General features: G+C 43.3%; 1 protein-coding gene across 1 annotated transcript in view; it reads left to right on the top strand.

Annotated features, from left to right (window-relative positions):
- The first annotated feature begins 10,302 nt into the window (after positions 1 to 10,302).
- LOC100135871 (insulin receptor) overlaps positions 10,303 to 16,629 on the top strand; it is a 171,769-nt gene continuing 165,442 nt past the window's right edge. The window contains exon 1 of the mRNA XM_036986535.1: positions 10,303 to 11,549. Within this exon, the coding sequence (XP_036842430.1) occupies positions 11,465 to 11,549 (85 nt within the window). The 5' untranslated portion in view covers positions 10,303 to 11,464. The remainder of the gene's footprint in view (positions 11,550 to 16,629) is intronic.

Here is a 16,629-nt window from a genome sequence, read left to right as displayed (position 1 = left end):
TAGTGCACTACGTTTGATCAGAGCCCTATGGGTAGTAGTGCACTACGTTTGATCAGAGCCCTATGGGTAGTAGTGCACTACGTTTGATCAGAGCCCTATGGGAAGTAGTGCACTACGTTTGATCAGAGCCCTATGGGTAGTAGTGCACTACGTTTGATCAGAGCCCTATGGGTAGTAGTGCACTACGTTTGATCAGAGCCCTATGGGTAGTAGTGCACTACGTTTGATCAGAGCCCTATGGGTAGTAGTGCACTACGTTTGATCAGAGCCCTATGGGTAGTAGTGCACTACGTTTGATCAGAGCCCTATGGGTAGTAGTGCACTACGTTTGATCAGAGCCCTATGGGTAGTAGTGCACTACGTTTGATCAGAGCCCTATGGGAAGTAGTGCACTACGTTTGATCAGAGCCCTATGGGTAGTAGTGCACTACGTTTGATCAGAGCCCAATGGGTAGTAGTGCACTACGTTTGATCAGAGCCCTATGGGTAGTAGTGCACTACGTTTGATCAGAGCCCTATGGGTAGTAGTGCACTACGTTTGATCAGAGCCCTATGGGTAGTAGTGCACTACGTTTGATCAGAGCCCTATGGGTAGTAGTGCACTACGTTTGATCAGAGCCCTATGGGTAGTAGTGCACTACGTTTGATCAGAGCCCTATGGGAAGTAGTGCACTACGTTTGATCAGAGCCCTATGGGTGCGCTGTCTAGGGAACAGGGTGCCATTTGGAAGGTAACCTGAGTCTGTTTCTGCATCTGGATAGGATATTGATTCATCAGCACAATGAGGTCTGAAATCATCTAATTAGTCGTCGGAATGGATGGACGGTTGGTGAGCTGAAAGACATTGGCACAGCACAGACAGTTGTCAAAGTTTACAGTTACTTCAAATTCTTTCAAAGGAAAATCTCCAGATATTATATTCTGGATCTCTTCCATGTGATTTTCAATATGAATAAATTGTGAATTTAATGACATTGGGTACAGATGTTGTCCGTCGATCCCGATATCGCAAATCAACACATCAGCAGAGTTCTCCGTTTGCCCTGAACTCTCGGTCACGCAACTCTCTGTTACAATGGAACTGATGATTGTCTGGCAAGGTTAAGAGACTAACATGTTTTAACATGTGCATCTTTAAAGAAGTGTTTATACTTCTAAGGCGCAAATGAAAAAGGATATATTTCTAACGTGCAAATAAAGTGCCTGTAAAAAAAAATAAAAAATAACGAGCATTATTTGTCCCTCTGTGTCAGGATGAAATAATCCATGTGACTGAGGAGACCTGCTGGAATGTATTGTGATGCAGAGACACTGTCAGAGCAGATTTAGCTTCCAGCTCCAGATTAAGGTGCCCGAGACTGGAAGAATGCTTGGCTCGGATCCACACACCGGACACACACACACCAGACACACACACACCAGATACACACACACACCGGACACACACACACACACACACGCACCGGACACACACACACCAGATACACACACACCGGACACACACACACCGGACACACACACACCTGACACACACACACTGGACACACACACACCGGGGACACACACACCGGACACACACACCGGACACACACACTCACCGGGCACACACACACACCGGACACACACACACACACCGGACACACACACACCGGACACACACACGGACACACACACTCACCGGGCACACACACACCGGACACACACTCACTGGACACACACACACACACTGGACACACACACACTGGACACACACTCACTGGACACACACACACACTGGACACACACACACCGGACACACACTCACTGGACACACACTCACTGGACACACACACACACCGGGGACACACATACACCGGACACACACTCACTGGACACACACACACACCGGACACACACACACACACACACACACACACACCGGACACACACACACACACAGTCAGATAATTCCATAGTAAATGAGTATGTCCATTATCCCCTCAAAGCCCCAGCATCCATCAGTCCAGAAGGAGGAACGCTAGAAAAGGGCAGCAGGAAGCCATCTTTCTTCCGGACGGTCCAGAGGGGAAGCCGGCCAGGTGGAAGAGCACGTCATACTCAGACAGAGGGTAGAGAGGATGGAGGGCATTACCTCTTCCTGACGGGGCAGTGCGGAACGCAGTGGCGCCCTGGCGGAGTCCTCGTATGAATCACTCTGTGAACTTTATTGTTGTTTCTGTCCGGCAGCTTGGTGTGAAAGGGTCTCTGTCTGTCCCCTCTGCTGTTCCCTTGTTCTATACCTAGACCTCCAGACTGGCTGCGCCCTTCCCTCCCGCCGGCCAGCTTGATTGGGTTGACCATTAACACTGGGATGGGTGTGTCCCACCCACCGCACTGCCGCTTGGACAAAGCCTGAGTCCCAAATGGCACCCTATTCCCTACATTGTCCCCTACATTTGACCAGGGCCCTGTAGTGCACTACTGTGTGTAAGGCATAGAATTCCATTTGGGATGCAACCAGGAGAGCAGAAGGACCTCTGGGAGACATGCCTGCTGACTTTGTTCTGTCAGGGAAAGGTTGGGAACTGTGAAGGTTGGACAGAACCCGCCATGAAGGTCGCCCCCCCCCCCCCCCCCCCCCCCCCCCCCCCTTTCCTTCCCCTTCCCTGCATATCTTTCTTCTCCAAGACATGCACTTCATGGCACTGTGGACTTGGCAGGATGACAAAACTAGGCTGAGCTACAAATATTATTATACATGATAAAAGAGAGAGAGGCCTTCACACGACTCTTATCAGACTGAACCCTGACCCTGTTGTTTTAGTTGTCAGACAGCCTCTGTCAACAACAGCCTTCTGAGTCTGACTACATGTGTCAGTCCCAAATGGTACCCTATTCCATATGTAGTGCACCACTTAACCATAGGGCTTTGGTCAAAAGTAGTGCACCACTTAGCCATAGGGCTTTGGTCAAAAGTAGTGCACCACTTAGCCATAGGGCTTTGGTCAAAAGTAGTGCACCACTTAGCCATAGGGCTTTGGTCAAAAGTAGTGCACCACTTAGCCATAGGGCTTTGGTCAAAAGTAGTGCACCACTTAGCCATAGGGCTCTGGTCAAAAGTAGTGCACCACTTAGCCATAGGGCTCTGGTCAAAAGTAGTGCACCACTTAGCCATAGGGCTCTGGTCAAAAGTAGTGCACCACTTAGCCATAGGGCTCTGGTCAAAAGTAGTGCACCACTTAGCCATAGGGCTCTGGTCAAAAGTAGTGCACCACTTAGCCATAGGGCTCTGGTCAAAAGTAGTGCACCACTTAGCCATAGGGCTCTGGTCAAAAGTAGTGCACCACTTAGCCATAGGGCTCTGGTCAAAAGTAGTGCACCACTTAGCCATAGGGCTCTGGTCAAAAGTAGTGCACCACTTAGCCATAGGGCTCTGGTCAAAAGTAGTGCACCACTTAGCCATAGGGCTCTGGTCAAAAGTAGTGCACCACTTAGCCATAGGGCTTTGGTCAAAAGTAGTGCACCACTTAGCCATAGGGCTCTGGTCAAAAGTAGTGCACCACTTAGCCATAGGGCTCTGGTCAAAAGTAGTGCACCACTTAGCCATAGGGCTCTGGTCAAAGAAACCTCGGTAAGAACCTCGGTTGACCCTTAAAACATGTATTTGTGTTGTGCATAAAAACATATTTGTAGTTACAATGAAGTCATTGACTAGACTTGGTATGTATTTGTTCTCTCCTTCTTATTTCCATAACAAATGATGGGAAAGGAAATGGTTCTCTTCGACTGGGAACTAAGAGCAAGATATATCTGGACACAAAATACTGTCCTGCTTCAATTTCCTGAACAGGTTCCTGAAATACATTGTCAAGGAGGTAAAACATGCATTACCACAATCACTCTATCAGTCACCTCGTATTGCTAAATTAAGCTTCATTTCTTAAAAGGAAATTGTGGTTGTTATGAAATTATTGTATAATGCTTATGAATGCGTTATGTAAGGGTTGCTAATATGTTTTATTTATTTTACCTTTTATTTTGCAAAACATAAACTGAAAGCTGATTGACATAATTCGGAGGAGACCAAATGAGTCTCCAGAGTTTGCCATCCCTGAGACCGGGTATTTTTAATTTAACCAGGCAAGTCAATTAAGAACAAATTCTTATTTACAATGACGGCCTACACCGGCCAAACCCGGACGACGCTGGGCCAATTGTGCAGCACCCTTGTGATACAGCCTGGATTCGAACCAGGGTGACTGTAGTGACACCTCTAGCACTGAGATGCAGTGCCTTAGACCTCTGTGCCACTCGGGAGCTTGTAATTTGTACATCTAAAGGTTATTAATGATGTTAGGTATGGCGCAAGTTTTTGTAAGAGAGCTTTATAGATAAAAAAAAGCGAGGAATGAATAGACCTACGTGATTTCAAAGAGGGCCAGCCCACTTTCTGGTAAAGAATGCAGTGATGTAGCCTCCCAAGTGGCGCAGAGGCCTAAGAGGTCTAAGGTTTGATCCCAGGCTGTGTCACAACCGGCCGTGACCTGGTGTCCCATATGGCGGTGGACAATTGGCCCAGTGTCGTCCGGGTGAGGGGAGGGTTTGGCCAGGTGGGCTTTACTTGGCTCATCGCGCTCTAGCGACTCCTTGTGGCGGGCCGGGCGCCTGAAGGCTGACTTTGGTCGTCAGTTGAACAGTGTTTCCTCCGACACATGATGCGGCTGGCTTCGGGGGCTAAGAAGCTTGGTGGGTCTTGTTTTGGAGGACGTATGACTCGACCTTCGCCTCTCCTGAGCCCGTTGGGGAGTTGCAGTGATGAGACAAGATCGAAATCACGAAATTGGGGAGAATTTATTTAAAATAATAAATAAAAGGAAGTGATGTGTACTGAACCTATCATCTGTAATAGTAGTGCACAATGGTTATGGAGTGTTTATGTAGGTAACGTTAAAATTAAATGTTGATGGAAATGTTGCGTTGAATGTAAGACAGTGAACAAAAGACTGGAATTTAGGACAGGGTGATTAAAGCTAAAACTGCCTAGTTTCATCATCTTTAATATCCCCACAGACAGACTTTATAGGGCTATAATTTGTGCCAATAGGTAGCATCACGATTCTATTAGCTTCAGTATAGCTTCTTCTTATGCCAGATGCTCCCACACTAGTGAGGTGCTGAAATCAGCTCATTGGCTCAAAGCTGCTGGTCACATCGTTGTCTCTCTACCTCTCTCTCTCTCTCTCTCCCTACCTCTCCCTACCTCTCTCTCTCTCTCTCCCTACCTCTCTCTCTCTCTCCCTACCTCTCTCTCTCTCTCTCTCGCTCTCCCTACCTCTCTCTCTCTCCCTACCTCTCTCTCTCTCTCGCTCTCCCTACCTCTCTCTCTCGCTCTACATTTCTCTCTACCTCTTTCTCTCTCTACCTCTCAAAAACATTTGAGAGAACCAATCAAAGCTCAGCACATTTCTGCATTTCCAACAGCCTCCTGTCCAGACCAGGGTGTCACAGCTCTCCCTCCTGGTGAGTCAGGTGAATCTTGTTAGCCAGGCTATATTGACCCACCTCCCTGACCCTCTCATCTCACTCCATGATGTTGAATAAGTGTACTCTGCGATGGCCTCTCTGACATGCTGTGCATCCCAAATGGCAACCTATTCGCTATATAGTCCCCTATGGGCCCTGGTCAAACGTAGTTCCCTATGTAGGTAATAGGGTTCCATTTGGAGCGCAACCATGATCTGCCCGCACTGCACCCCCTCCCCCCCCCCCCCCCCTCCCCCTCCCCACACTCTTCCCTTTTGTGCACTCAGAACAGAACAGCCTCAATTCATCTTGACACAAACTGGTGTGCCTGGCACCTACTAACATACCCTGTTCAAAGGCACTTCAATCTTTCGTCTTTCCCAATCGTGAACTGAATGGCACACAAACACAATCCATGTCTCAATTGTCTCAAGGCTTAAAAATCATTTTTTAACCTGTCTCCTCCCCTTCATTTACACTGATTAAAGTAACTTTAACAGGTGACATCAATAAGGGATCTTGGCTTTCACTCAGATTCACCAGGTCAGTCTGTCATGGAAAGACCAGGTGTTCTTAATGTTTTGTACACTCAGTGTATTCCCTACACAGTGCACTACTTTTGACCAGAATCTAGTACTGTTGCACTATTGAACCCTATGGGCACTGATCAAAAGTACTGCACTACAAAGGGAACAGGAGGCAACTCAACTCTATCCTCTGTGGTCTGAGGGAGCAGGTTCCCGGTGTGCTGGAGGTTTGCCAGACATAACATCTCAGAGACAGGAATGTGGCTGTCTAATACAATAACAAACACTGTATAATTATAAAGCTAGTGTTCAATATTGCCGCAATGGTGCTTGAATGAAAAGCCAAGAGCTGCAACATTGCTCTGAGGAGGAAAACATTCACTGTTGGCACAGCTATGGATTAGCTATAGCAGCTTCTAGTCAACACAACAACAGATTCAGCTTCTCAGAGCTTGGTCTATTTGTGCTTGCGTGTGTGTATTTGAATTCCGTTGAGATCAAGGGCTATTTTCGCTTAATTAGTGACAGAAGAGGTTCCTTTCTGTCCAGAAATGTACCTGTCCTGCTGGCAACAGAGGATGTCAACCGATAGTGATTTTACACTGGTAAAATAACTGATATTGTCCAGCCAATCCCCTGACAGAAAGCTGCCAGTACCGGAAGTCAAATCCTCCTTCTGGTTTGTTTTTATCAGTTATAAGAATTACCCATTAACTTTGACACAGGTAGCACAGTGGTTAGTTATGATTACAACATGTTTATGAATAGGGTGCTTCTACTATAGCAGAATTACAGTAGATTATCTCCACCCTATCAAAGCCTACAAATGTAACCCTATTCCCTATATATAGTGTACTACTTTTGACCAGAACCTATAGGACGCTCGTCAAAAGTGGTGCACTATATAGGGAATCGGGTGCCATTTTTAGATGCAGGGCTGTGGTCCTCATGCACACCACCAGTATCCTACAAAAGGATTGTTATTCTATTAGTGTCTATTTATTGAACCCTTATTTGACCAGACATGTTGGCTGAGAAGAACACATTGTCCTCTCCACTCTAGCAGCGAGCTGTGGTAAAGAATTACAGGCAGCAGGGGAGGGGAGAGTTTCTATCGTTTCTTATCACGTTGGTGTCTGATGCTGCTGGACATTTGACTGGGTTCCTGTCTGTTTGCAAACATTGTCTGTGTTGCTGCTCCTCTGCCTGTTTGTTCCTCACATGAACGTCCTCCCCAGTTCCACAGAGGACATTCTGTTTTCCCAGGCAGCCTCGTGAGAAACCAACTACAGTAAACATGACATATCCTCTGAGTCCCAAATGGCTCCCTATTCGCTTATAGTGCACTACTGGTGACCAGAACCCATAAGGCTCACTATAGGGCAGTTTGTGCACTATATAGCAAATAGTGTGCCATTTGGGATGAGCACATCCTCCCACCTCTTCAATCGTGTCTCTCTACAGGCTGTGTAGGAAGAGACCCCTTCAGTTCATCCCTTTGAGTCTGGCACACGAGACAGTGAAGGACACCTCAAATGGCATCCTATTACCTTCATAGTTCACTACTTTTGACCAGGACCCAGAGCCCATAGTGCACAATGTAGAGAATTTGGGACACACATCATCAACAATACAAACAGCACAAATGAATTGCAGAAAGTTAAAACGGGAAACAATTACAGAAGGAAGTGTAAGCAGACATTTTGATATACACATATATCTTAGTGATAGTCCATCCAAAGAGGATAGCATTGACATAGGCAGGAGGGTATGCTCTATCTGAGTATAAGGGGTGTCAGTGCAGCTGTTCTTCCTATGAAGGCTGCCAAGGACAGAGGAGAGATAACGATGCTGCTGGACAATGTGATGCCTATGTGTTTAAACAAAGATAATATTTTAGATACTGCTTGAGAGTGTCCCTGGATTTTTTTGGGGTCTAGAAGGCTACATTGGTTTACATCCCAAATGGCACCCTATTCCCTATATAGTGTACTACTTTAGACCAGGGCTCATAGGGTTCTGGTCAAAATAAGTGCACTATATTGGGAATAGGGTGCAATTTGGGACATATTCAAATACATGGGACTGAGAAGGGACTCTTTTCAAAAGTAGTGCCCTATAAAGGGAATAGACAATATTTGGAAACCAGACCATGATCACGTTGATATTGACAGAGACAAAACATCCAGTAGCATAATGCCCCATCTACTTCCTCAACATGTCTTATAACTGCATGAGCAGGTTGGTTGGAGTCTGGTTGGCTGGAGTCTGGTTGGCTGGAGTCTGGTTGGTTGGAGTGTGGTTGGCTGGAGTCTGGTTGGTTGGAGTCTGGTTGGTTGGAGTCTGGTTGGCTGAAGTCTGGTTGGTTGGAGTGTGGTTGGCTGGAGTCTGGTTGGCTGGAGTCTGGTTGGCTGGAGTCTAGTTGGCTGTAGCCTGGTTGGTTGGATTCTGGTTGGCTGGAGTGTGGTTGGCTGGAGTCTGGTTGGCTACGAGTCTGTTTTATTTATTATTTTTATTATTTATTTTTTAAATTTTACCCCGTTTTCTCCTCAATTTCATGGTATCCAATTGTTTAGTAGCTACTATCTTGTCTCATCGCTGCTACGAGTCTGTTGATCAGAGCTAAGGAAGAAGGGGAAGAATTCAAATGTAATCAACAAGTGGAGATGCAATTTTTTCTCCTCCTGACCATACTTGAAAGACAAGCAGGTTTATTATTTCCACGCATTATTAATTTAACACGCAATTTATTCACGCTGTTTTGTACACTCCATGGCCAAAAGTAGGTGGACACCCCTTCAAATGAGTGGATTTGACTATTTCAGCCACACCGTTGCTGACAGGTGTACAAAATCTAGCACACAGCCATGCAATCTCCATAGACAAACATTGTCGGTAGAATGGCTTTACTGAAAAGCTCAGTGACTTTCAACGTGGCACTGTCATAGGATGCCACCTTTCTAACAAGTTTGTTCGTCAAATTTCTGCCCTGCTAGAGCTGCACCGGTCAACTGTAAGTGCTGTTATTGTGAAGTGGAAAGCAGCAACGGCTCAGCCGAGAAGAGGTAGGCCACACAAGTTCACAGAACGGGACCGCCAACTGCTGAAGCGCTCAGTGCGTAAACATCGTCTGTCCTCGATTGCAACACTCATTACCAAGTTCCAAACTGCCTCTGGAAGCAATGTCAGCACAAGAACTGTTCGTGAGGAGCTTCATGAAATGGGTCTCCATAGCCGAGCAGCCGCACACAGACCTAAGATCACCATGCGCAATGCCAAATGTCAGCTGGAGTGGTGTTAAGCTCGCTGCCATTGGACTCTGGAGCAGTGGAAACGCGTTCTGTGGAGTGATGAATCACGCTTCACCATCTGGCAGTCCGACGGACTAATCCGGGTTTGGTCGATGCCAGGAGAATGCTACCTGCCCCAATGCACAGTGCCAACTGTAAAGTTTGGTGGTGGAGGAATAATGGTCTGGCGCTGTTTTTTATGGTTCAGGTTTGGCACCTTAGTTCCAGTGAAGGGAAATCCGCTACAGCATAAAATGACATTCTAGACGATTCTGCGCTTCTAACTTTGTAGCACTAGTTTGGGGAAAGCATGACAATGCCCCTGTGCACAAAGCTAGGTCCAAGCAGAAATAGTTTGTCGAGATTGGAGTGGAAGAACTTGACTGGCCTGCACAGAGCCCTGACCTCAACCCCATTTGGGATGATTAGAAACGCCGACTGCGAGCCAGGCGTAATCAATCGCCCAACATCAGTGCCCGACCTCACAAAATGCTCTTGTAGATTAATGGAAGTAAGTCCCCGCAGCAATGTTCCAACATCTAGTGGAAAGCCTCCCCAGAAGAGTGGAGGCTGTTATAGCAGCAATGTTCCAACATCTAGTGGAAAGCCTTCCCAGAAGAGTGGAGGCTGTTATATCAGCAATGTTCCAACATCTAGTGGAAAGCCTCCCCGGAAGAGTGGAGGCTGTTATAGCAGCAATGTTCCAACATCTAGTGGAAAGCCTTCCCAGAAGAGTGGAGGCTGTTATATCAGCAATGTTCCAACATCTAGTGGAAAGCCTTCCCAGAAGAGTGGAGGCTGTTATAGCAGCAAAGGGGGGGGGACCATCTCCATATTAATGACCATAATTTGGAATGAGATGTTCGACGAGCAGGTGTCCACATACTTTTGGCCATGTAGTGTATTTATATCTTATTAACAGACGTCGTGTAGATTGTTACAATAGGCCTATCTCCAGTCTAACTGCGTAATCCAATAGACTCCAGTCCGTATTTCCCCTTCGCCCCATCTGGCTCATTTACAGGTTATGTTTACTACTGGCGAAGGAGAGGCACAGAGAAGGGGATCCTAAGGGACTGAACCATTTAGGCCTACCTCTATCGTAGAGTAAAATATCGACATTATATTTTGCTGTTCTCGTTGTGCAATAACCGTGTGGTCATTTTGGAAGGAGATATCCATCAGAGGTTAAGCCTTTTATTATGAAGAAAAATAGCAACTGACTAACGAACGAGCAACAGCGAAGTCTGACAGTTGACTGGAATCGAGTTTGCGGTTTGATATTCCACCCCCCGATACACGGTTCAGATTAGTTTTATATTACTTGAAGTTGTAAACGACATAGTAATCGTTAGTATTTTTGCGTTCATGCAAGAAGATATGTTTGTGAAAGACCGCAGCCGTGAGTAGTGAGTGACCCGTGGGTTTCGTTGCTGTACGCCACGCTTGCTTTGCATGAACCTGAAGTTGTCAAAAAGCGAAGCTACAGAATTCAAGGACTGTGTTGCACTTTTACAAGCTGCTCTTTGGGTGTTCTTTCAATGCACGGGAATATAACATTTATTTAGTAACTAGATACATCCATAGCGAGTGTTACCGGAAGCGTAATTCAATTGAAAGTTGATAGCTTTCAAATCGCATCAAACTTTGTGGCCTCCTGCCCATTCAGCTAACGGTACCGTTAGCCAGCAGCTAGCTAACGTTTACTCCCCCTTTTCCTCTGCGACGCTAGAGACGCTGCGGATTGTATCAAAAACACTTGAAAAGAAGACTCAATGCGATGCCATTTATTGCAAAGTGAGACTTTAACCTTTTGTTTAGCCACAATGATTCTCACGGTTGCGTTTGTTTGTGGCGATTTTGAATATCCCTCGGACCTGTGCAGTTAACTAGCTGAAGCTAACCAGTGAGTTAGCTCGCTAACTAGCTAAGTTAGCTAGTAGTGAACACGTTGGACCCTCCGCCCATTTTTCCGGGATGAGCGTTTTTATATATTTTTTGTTTACCTGTGGTTTAACTACCAAACCAAAACGACAGCTACACCTTGCCAGCTAATTTTAATCGAGTTGACTCTGATTCTTCCCCGGACAGTTGCTGTCTACTGTGTTTTTTGTCGGTCGGATATTGACTAGAGTTGAGTCAATATGTGTCTGCGGACTTTCCTTGTGTTTTTGGTGACTGCTGTCTACGTATGGAATTGTCAGCAAACGAATGGAGAAAGTACAGAAAGTAAGTAGTTAACTAATTTATCATCTTATCTGTTGCAGATGTGTATTATATTGTTCCTAATTTGACAGTATTGTTGATATTGTGTATCAGTGTGTCCGGGTTTGGAAGTCTCTGATTTAACATGATCGTCTTTGATGACAGAAAGTCGAGTCGTTTAGTTACTGGAGATTTGGAAGGACGAAGGTCAATTTTATAGCTTTTTTTTTCTTCCTGGTTTGCAATTTGTTTTTGCCCATTAGCCACCTAATTTGATCAAAATGCGTTTGCCAACATGCAGAAGTACAAGTATATCCTATACATTTGCTTGGATATAAAGTCAAGAATTAAAACACAATGTACGTCATTAATTGATTTGGGGGACAAGTAGCACCTAACAAATATGTTGATTGATTGCCATGTCAATGCTGTGAGTAATTACAGCCATGACTACTAGAATGTGGGTTTAATGCTAATGCTGGCAATATTTGCATGATTATTTAAGTTTCGAAGAACACAGCCTGAATAATTTAATACATGTTTTTAAATCAATTTAATAGAATGAAACATGATTTACAGTTGTGGTGTTTTCTAAGGTCAGAACATGGACTATAAGCCATGCCAAGTATACAATGTGAAGTAAATATCTTGTATGATATTAATTGTAATCACCTGCTGTGTTTACTCATGCTGATAAAAAAAAAATCTCTACCCATGTACCTCACTGTGGTTTAGAGATGAAGAATGTGTTTCAAGTCATTCACTGTTGTCTTGCCAACAGCAGTAAGTGGGTAAACAAAACCAGAGATTTAAAAGCAAGCACTTTATGTCAAACCATATACTTTGTAATCAATGTAGGTTTAACCTGGCACTCAATCGGATGAATCAGATGCACATGTACAATTTTTTGTTGTTGTTGTGCCACACTCAATCTGATCAGATTAGATAAACCAAATGAGTTCAAATGAATGGTCAGGACTAAGGATGGACGTGGTAACATGTCTTCTGTTACTTAAAGTTGTTACTCTATAAACTTTCAGTGACAACAGAAGATAGGTGAACACGTCCATCCTTAGTCCTGACCATTCATTTGAACTCATTTGGGTTCATCTGATCTGAGTGCCGTAAAAAAATGTTGTACAAGTGCATCTGTTAAAAAAAAACTCCAATGAAAATGCCTGGTTTGTTGTACATAATTCCTTTAGACAAAACAAACTATTTCAATCTGTCTTTGTTTACTCGCTGTTGTACATGTGCATCCGATTTCTTAATTTAGTGAAATCCGATTGGGTGCCAGGATAAAACTGCATTGATTTCAAAAGTGTCTGGTTTGACATGGTGCTCTCTTATTCATCTCTCATTTTGTCTACAAAAGAGGTAAAACATGGATTTCCTTCTTTCGCTGTTGTCTTGCCAACAGCAGTAAGTAGGTAAACAAAAGGAGAGATTAAAAAGAGAGAAAGTGCCCTCTATTTTTAGGCTATGATGCCGTTTTATCGTGGCACTGGAGACGATCGGGTCTGGTTTCACTAAATCAATTAAAACAAATGGCATTAGAATGGATGTGGTTTTAAACACCATTTCTGTTAGACTAGAGGCTAAAGTTAAAAAGTACACCATTCTGGGTGCTGTTTGTCAACGGTCTATTTGCAGGGCTTCAGAAATAGAGAAATAAATATAGCCATCCTTGTGACACACTTGGCTTTGCTATAGTAGAGGAAACATTGGCCTCTGTTCAGTCCCCATCTGTCATTGCTTTTATCCTAAAAAAAAGTGTTGTTTTTCTGCTGTCACTTAGCTCAACAATTTCCATCCATAGTTAGAAAGATAAGAACAATAGCGTAATAACTAAGACGTGAATTTTTATAAAAATATGTCAATGTGATAAAATCCAGACAAGTCTTCAACCACAGATCTAGCATTTAACCCAACCTCTCTGATTCAGAGAGATTAGGTTAAATGCGGACGACACATTTCAGTTGAATGCGTTCTGATTAGGTATCCCCCTTTCCCTTTAGTGTGGGGAGGATTTGCTGTAGGTCTGTTTGAAGGAACTAGTGGTTTAGTCTGGGAGATGGATGCATCTCTGGGTGGTGGGTCTGTGTGCCTTCCAAATGGCACCATATTCTCTATGTAGTGCACTACTTTAAGCCAGGGCCCTATGGCACCCTATTCCCTATGTAGTGCACTACTTTTGACTAGGGATGCACAATATATCGGTTAACATATCAGAATCGGCCGATATTAGCTAAAAATGTAAACATTGGTATCATGCCGATGTCTCGTTTAACGCCGATGTTAAAAACCGATGTCAAAGCTACCGTGCATACAGTTGAAGTCGGAAGTTTACATACACCTTAGCCAAATACATTTCAACTCAGGTTTTCACAATTCCTGACATTTTAATCCTAGTAAAAATTCCCTGTCTTTGGTCAGTTAGGTTCACCACTTTATTTTAAGAATGTGAAATGTCAGAATAATAGTTGAGTGATTTATTTCAGCTTTTATTTCTTTCATCACATTCCCAGTGGGTCAGAAGTTTACATATACTCAATTAGTATTAGCTAGGTTGCCACTTGTTGTTCACCTATTAAAAATTGAACTTCAGTTTATGAATGAATAGCTAGCCAGCTAATTAAACCTGTTGCCCAAAGCTAACGTTATAAGCAGCCAGCTAGCTTCATCTGCTAGCCACAATAAGGATTATGCACAATAGTGGAATTTGCATTTATCCTTCAAAATAAAAGTATGTCATTGACAGTGATGCAAATGAATACCAATAGTAGAATTATGCCATTTTATTTTGAAGGCTATCCGCAAAGTCCACTTGTGGCTAGCTTCACAATAGATGGGTTTGACCACCATTAATTAAATAAGAACTGTCTTATAGTCACTGAAACAGATGATGTCGTTTTGCTATGTTTTTGGAGAAGAACATTGTTTGCATCCATGAGCTAGCTAGCTTTTTTTATGACCAGGATTGTAGGTGTGTGAGACAACTTTACCAGCGTCATAGCATACGTATTGGAGGTCGACCGATTAATCGGAATGGCCGATATCAAGTTTTCATAACAATCGGTAGTCAGCATTTTTGGACACCGATTATGGCTGATTACATTGCACTCCACGAGGAGACTGTGTTGCAGGCTGACTACCTGTTACGCGAGTGCAGCAAGGAGCCAAGGCTAGGTGCTAGCTAGCATTAAATGTATCTTATAAAAAACAATCAATCTTAACATAATCACTAGTTAACTATTATTATATTACTGTTATTACTAGTTCATCTAGCTTGTCCTGCGCTGCATATAATTGATGCAGTGCCTGTTAATTTATCATTGAATCACAGCCTACTGTTCCAAATGGCCGATTTAACAAGCGCATTCGCGAAAAAAACACTGTCGTTGCACCAATGTGTACCTAACCATAAACATCAATGCCTTTCTTAAAATCAGTACACAAGTATATATTTTAAACCTGCATATTTAGTTAATATTGCCTGCTAACATGAATTTCTTTTAACTAGGGAAATTGTGTCACTTTTCTTGTGTTCTGTGCAAGCAGAGTCAGGGTATATGCAGCAGTTTGGGCCGCCTGGCTCGTTGCGAACTGTGTGAAGACCATTTATTCCTAACAAAGACCGTAATTAATTTTCCAGAATTGTACATAATTATGACATACAATTGAAGGTTGTGCAATGTTTAGATTTAGGGATGCCACCCGTTAGATAAAATACAGAACGGTTCTGTATTTCACTGAAATAATAAACTTTTTGTTTTTGAAATTATAGTTTCCGGATTTGACCATATTAATGACCTAAGGCTCGTATTTCTGTGTGTTATATTATAATTAAGTCTATGATTTGATAGAGCAGTCTGACTAAGCGGTGGTAGGTTGCTGCAGGCTCGTAAGCTTTCATTCAAACAGCACTTTCCTGCATTTGCCAGCAGCTCTTCGATGTGCTTCAAGCATTGCTCTGTTTGACTTCAAGCCTATCAGCTCCCGAGATTAGGCTGGCAATACTAAAGTGCCTATAAGAACATCCAATAGTCAAAGGTATATGAAATACAAATGGTATAGAGAGAAATAGTCCTATAATAACTACAACCTAAAACTTCTTACCTGGGAATATTGAAGACTCATGTTAAAAGGAACCACCAGCTTTCATATGTTCTGAGCAAGGAGCTTAAACGTTAGCTTTTTTACATGGCACATATTGCACTTTTACTTTCTTCTCCAACAGTTTGTTTTTGCATTATTTAAACCAAATTGAACATATTTCATTATTTATTTGAGACTAAAATGATTTTATTGATGTATTAAGTTAAAATAAGTGTTCATTCAGTATTGCTGTAATTGTCATTATTACAAATCTATATTTGTATATAAAAATCGGCCGATTAATCCGTATCGGCTTTTTTTGGTCCTCCAATAATCGGTCGACCTCTAATACGTATCGATGAATCATTATGACATATGAAATACGAGTGATAGTGTAATCAATGTGTTATAACTACGTAAAAAATGTATCATTAAATTATGATGAGACGTGCAGCCATATTCAGGTCCCGATTGGTCAACAAGCTTATTTGACACGTTAAATAGTGTTTTGCTACTTCCATAGAAACCCTGGTTGAGAATGAAACGACTGAACAAATGAACAATGAAACAGCACAGCAAGTAATTGAAAGAAAAAGGTTTTGTTTGTTTTACTGGTAATGGGGATTAATGTAAAATGCCAGCAAAATAACTTTTTGGTGTGTGTGTTAAATAAAGGTAACTAGGCAAGTCAGTTAAGAACAAATTCTTATTTACAATGACGGCCCGAACGATGCTGGGCAAATTGTGCGCCGCCCTATGGGATTCACAATCACGGCCGGATGTGATACAGCCTGGATTCGAACCAGGGACTGTAGTGACGCATCTTGCACTGAGATGCAGTGCCTTAGACCGCTGTGTCCATGTGTGTGTGTTAAGCATTCTAGTACAGTTAAATAGTTGAAAGGCTGATTAAAATTTTCAATATCAGTTATCGGTATCTTTTTTTTTTTGCAAGGATAATATTGAATATTGGTATCGGCCAAAAATGTCATATGGGTGCTTCACT

The sequence above is a fragment of the Oncorhynchus mykiss genome, chromosome 8 (genome assembly GCF_013265735.2).
Source record: "Oncorhynchus mykiss isolate Arlee chromosome 8, USDA_OmykA_1.1, whole genome shotgun sequence".
NCBI classification, from domain to species: domain Eukaryota; kingdom Metazoa; phylum Chordata; class Actinopteri; order Salmoniformes; family Salmonidae; genus Oncorhynchus; species Oncorhynchus mykiss.
The sequence above is the reverse complement of the archived record's forward strand: the minus strand, read 5'-3'. Positions and strand labels throughout refer to the sequence as shown.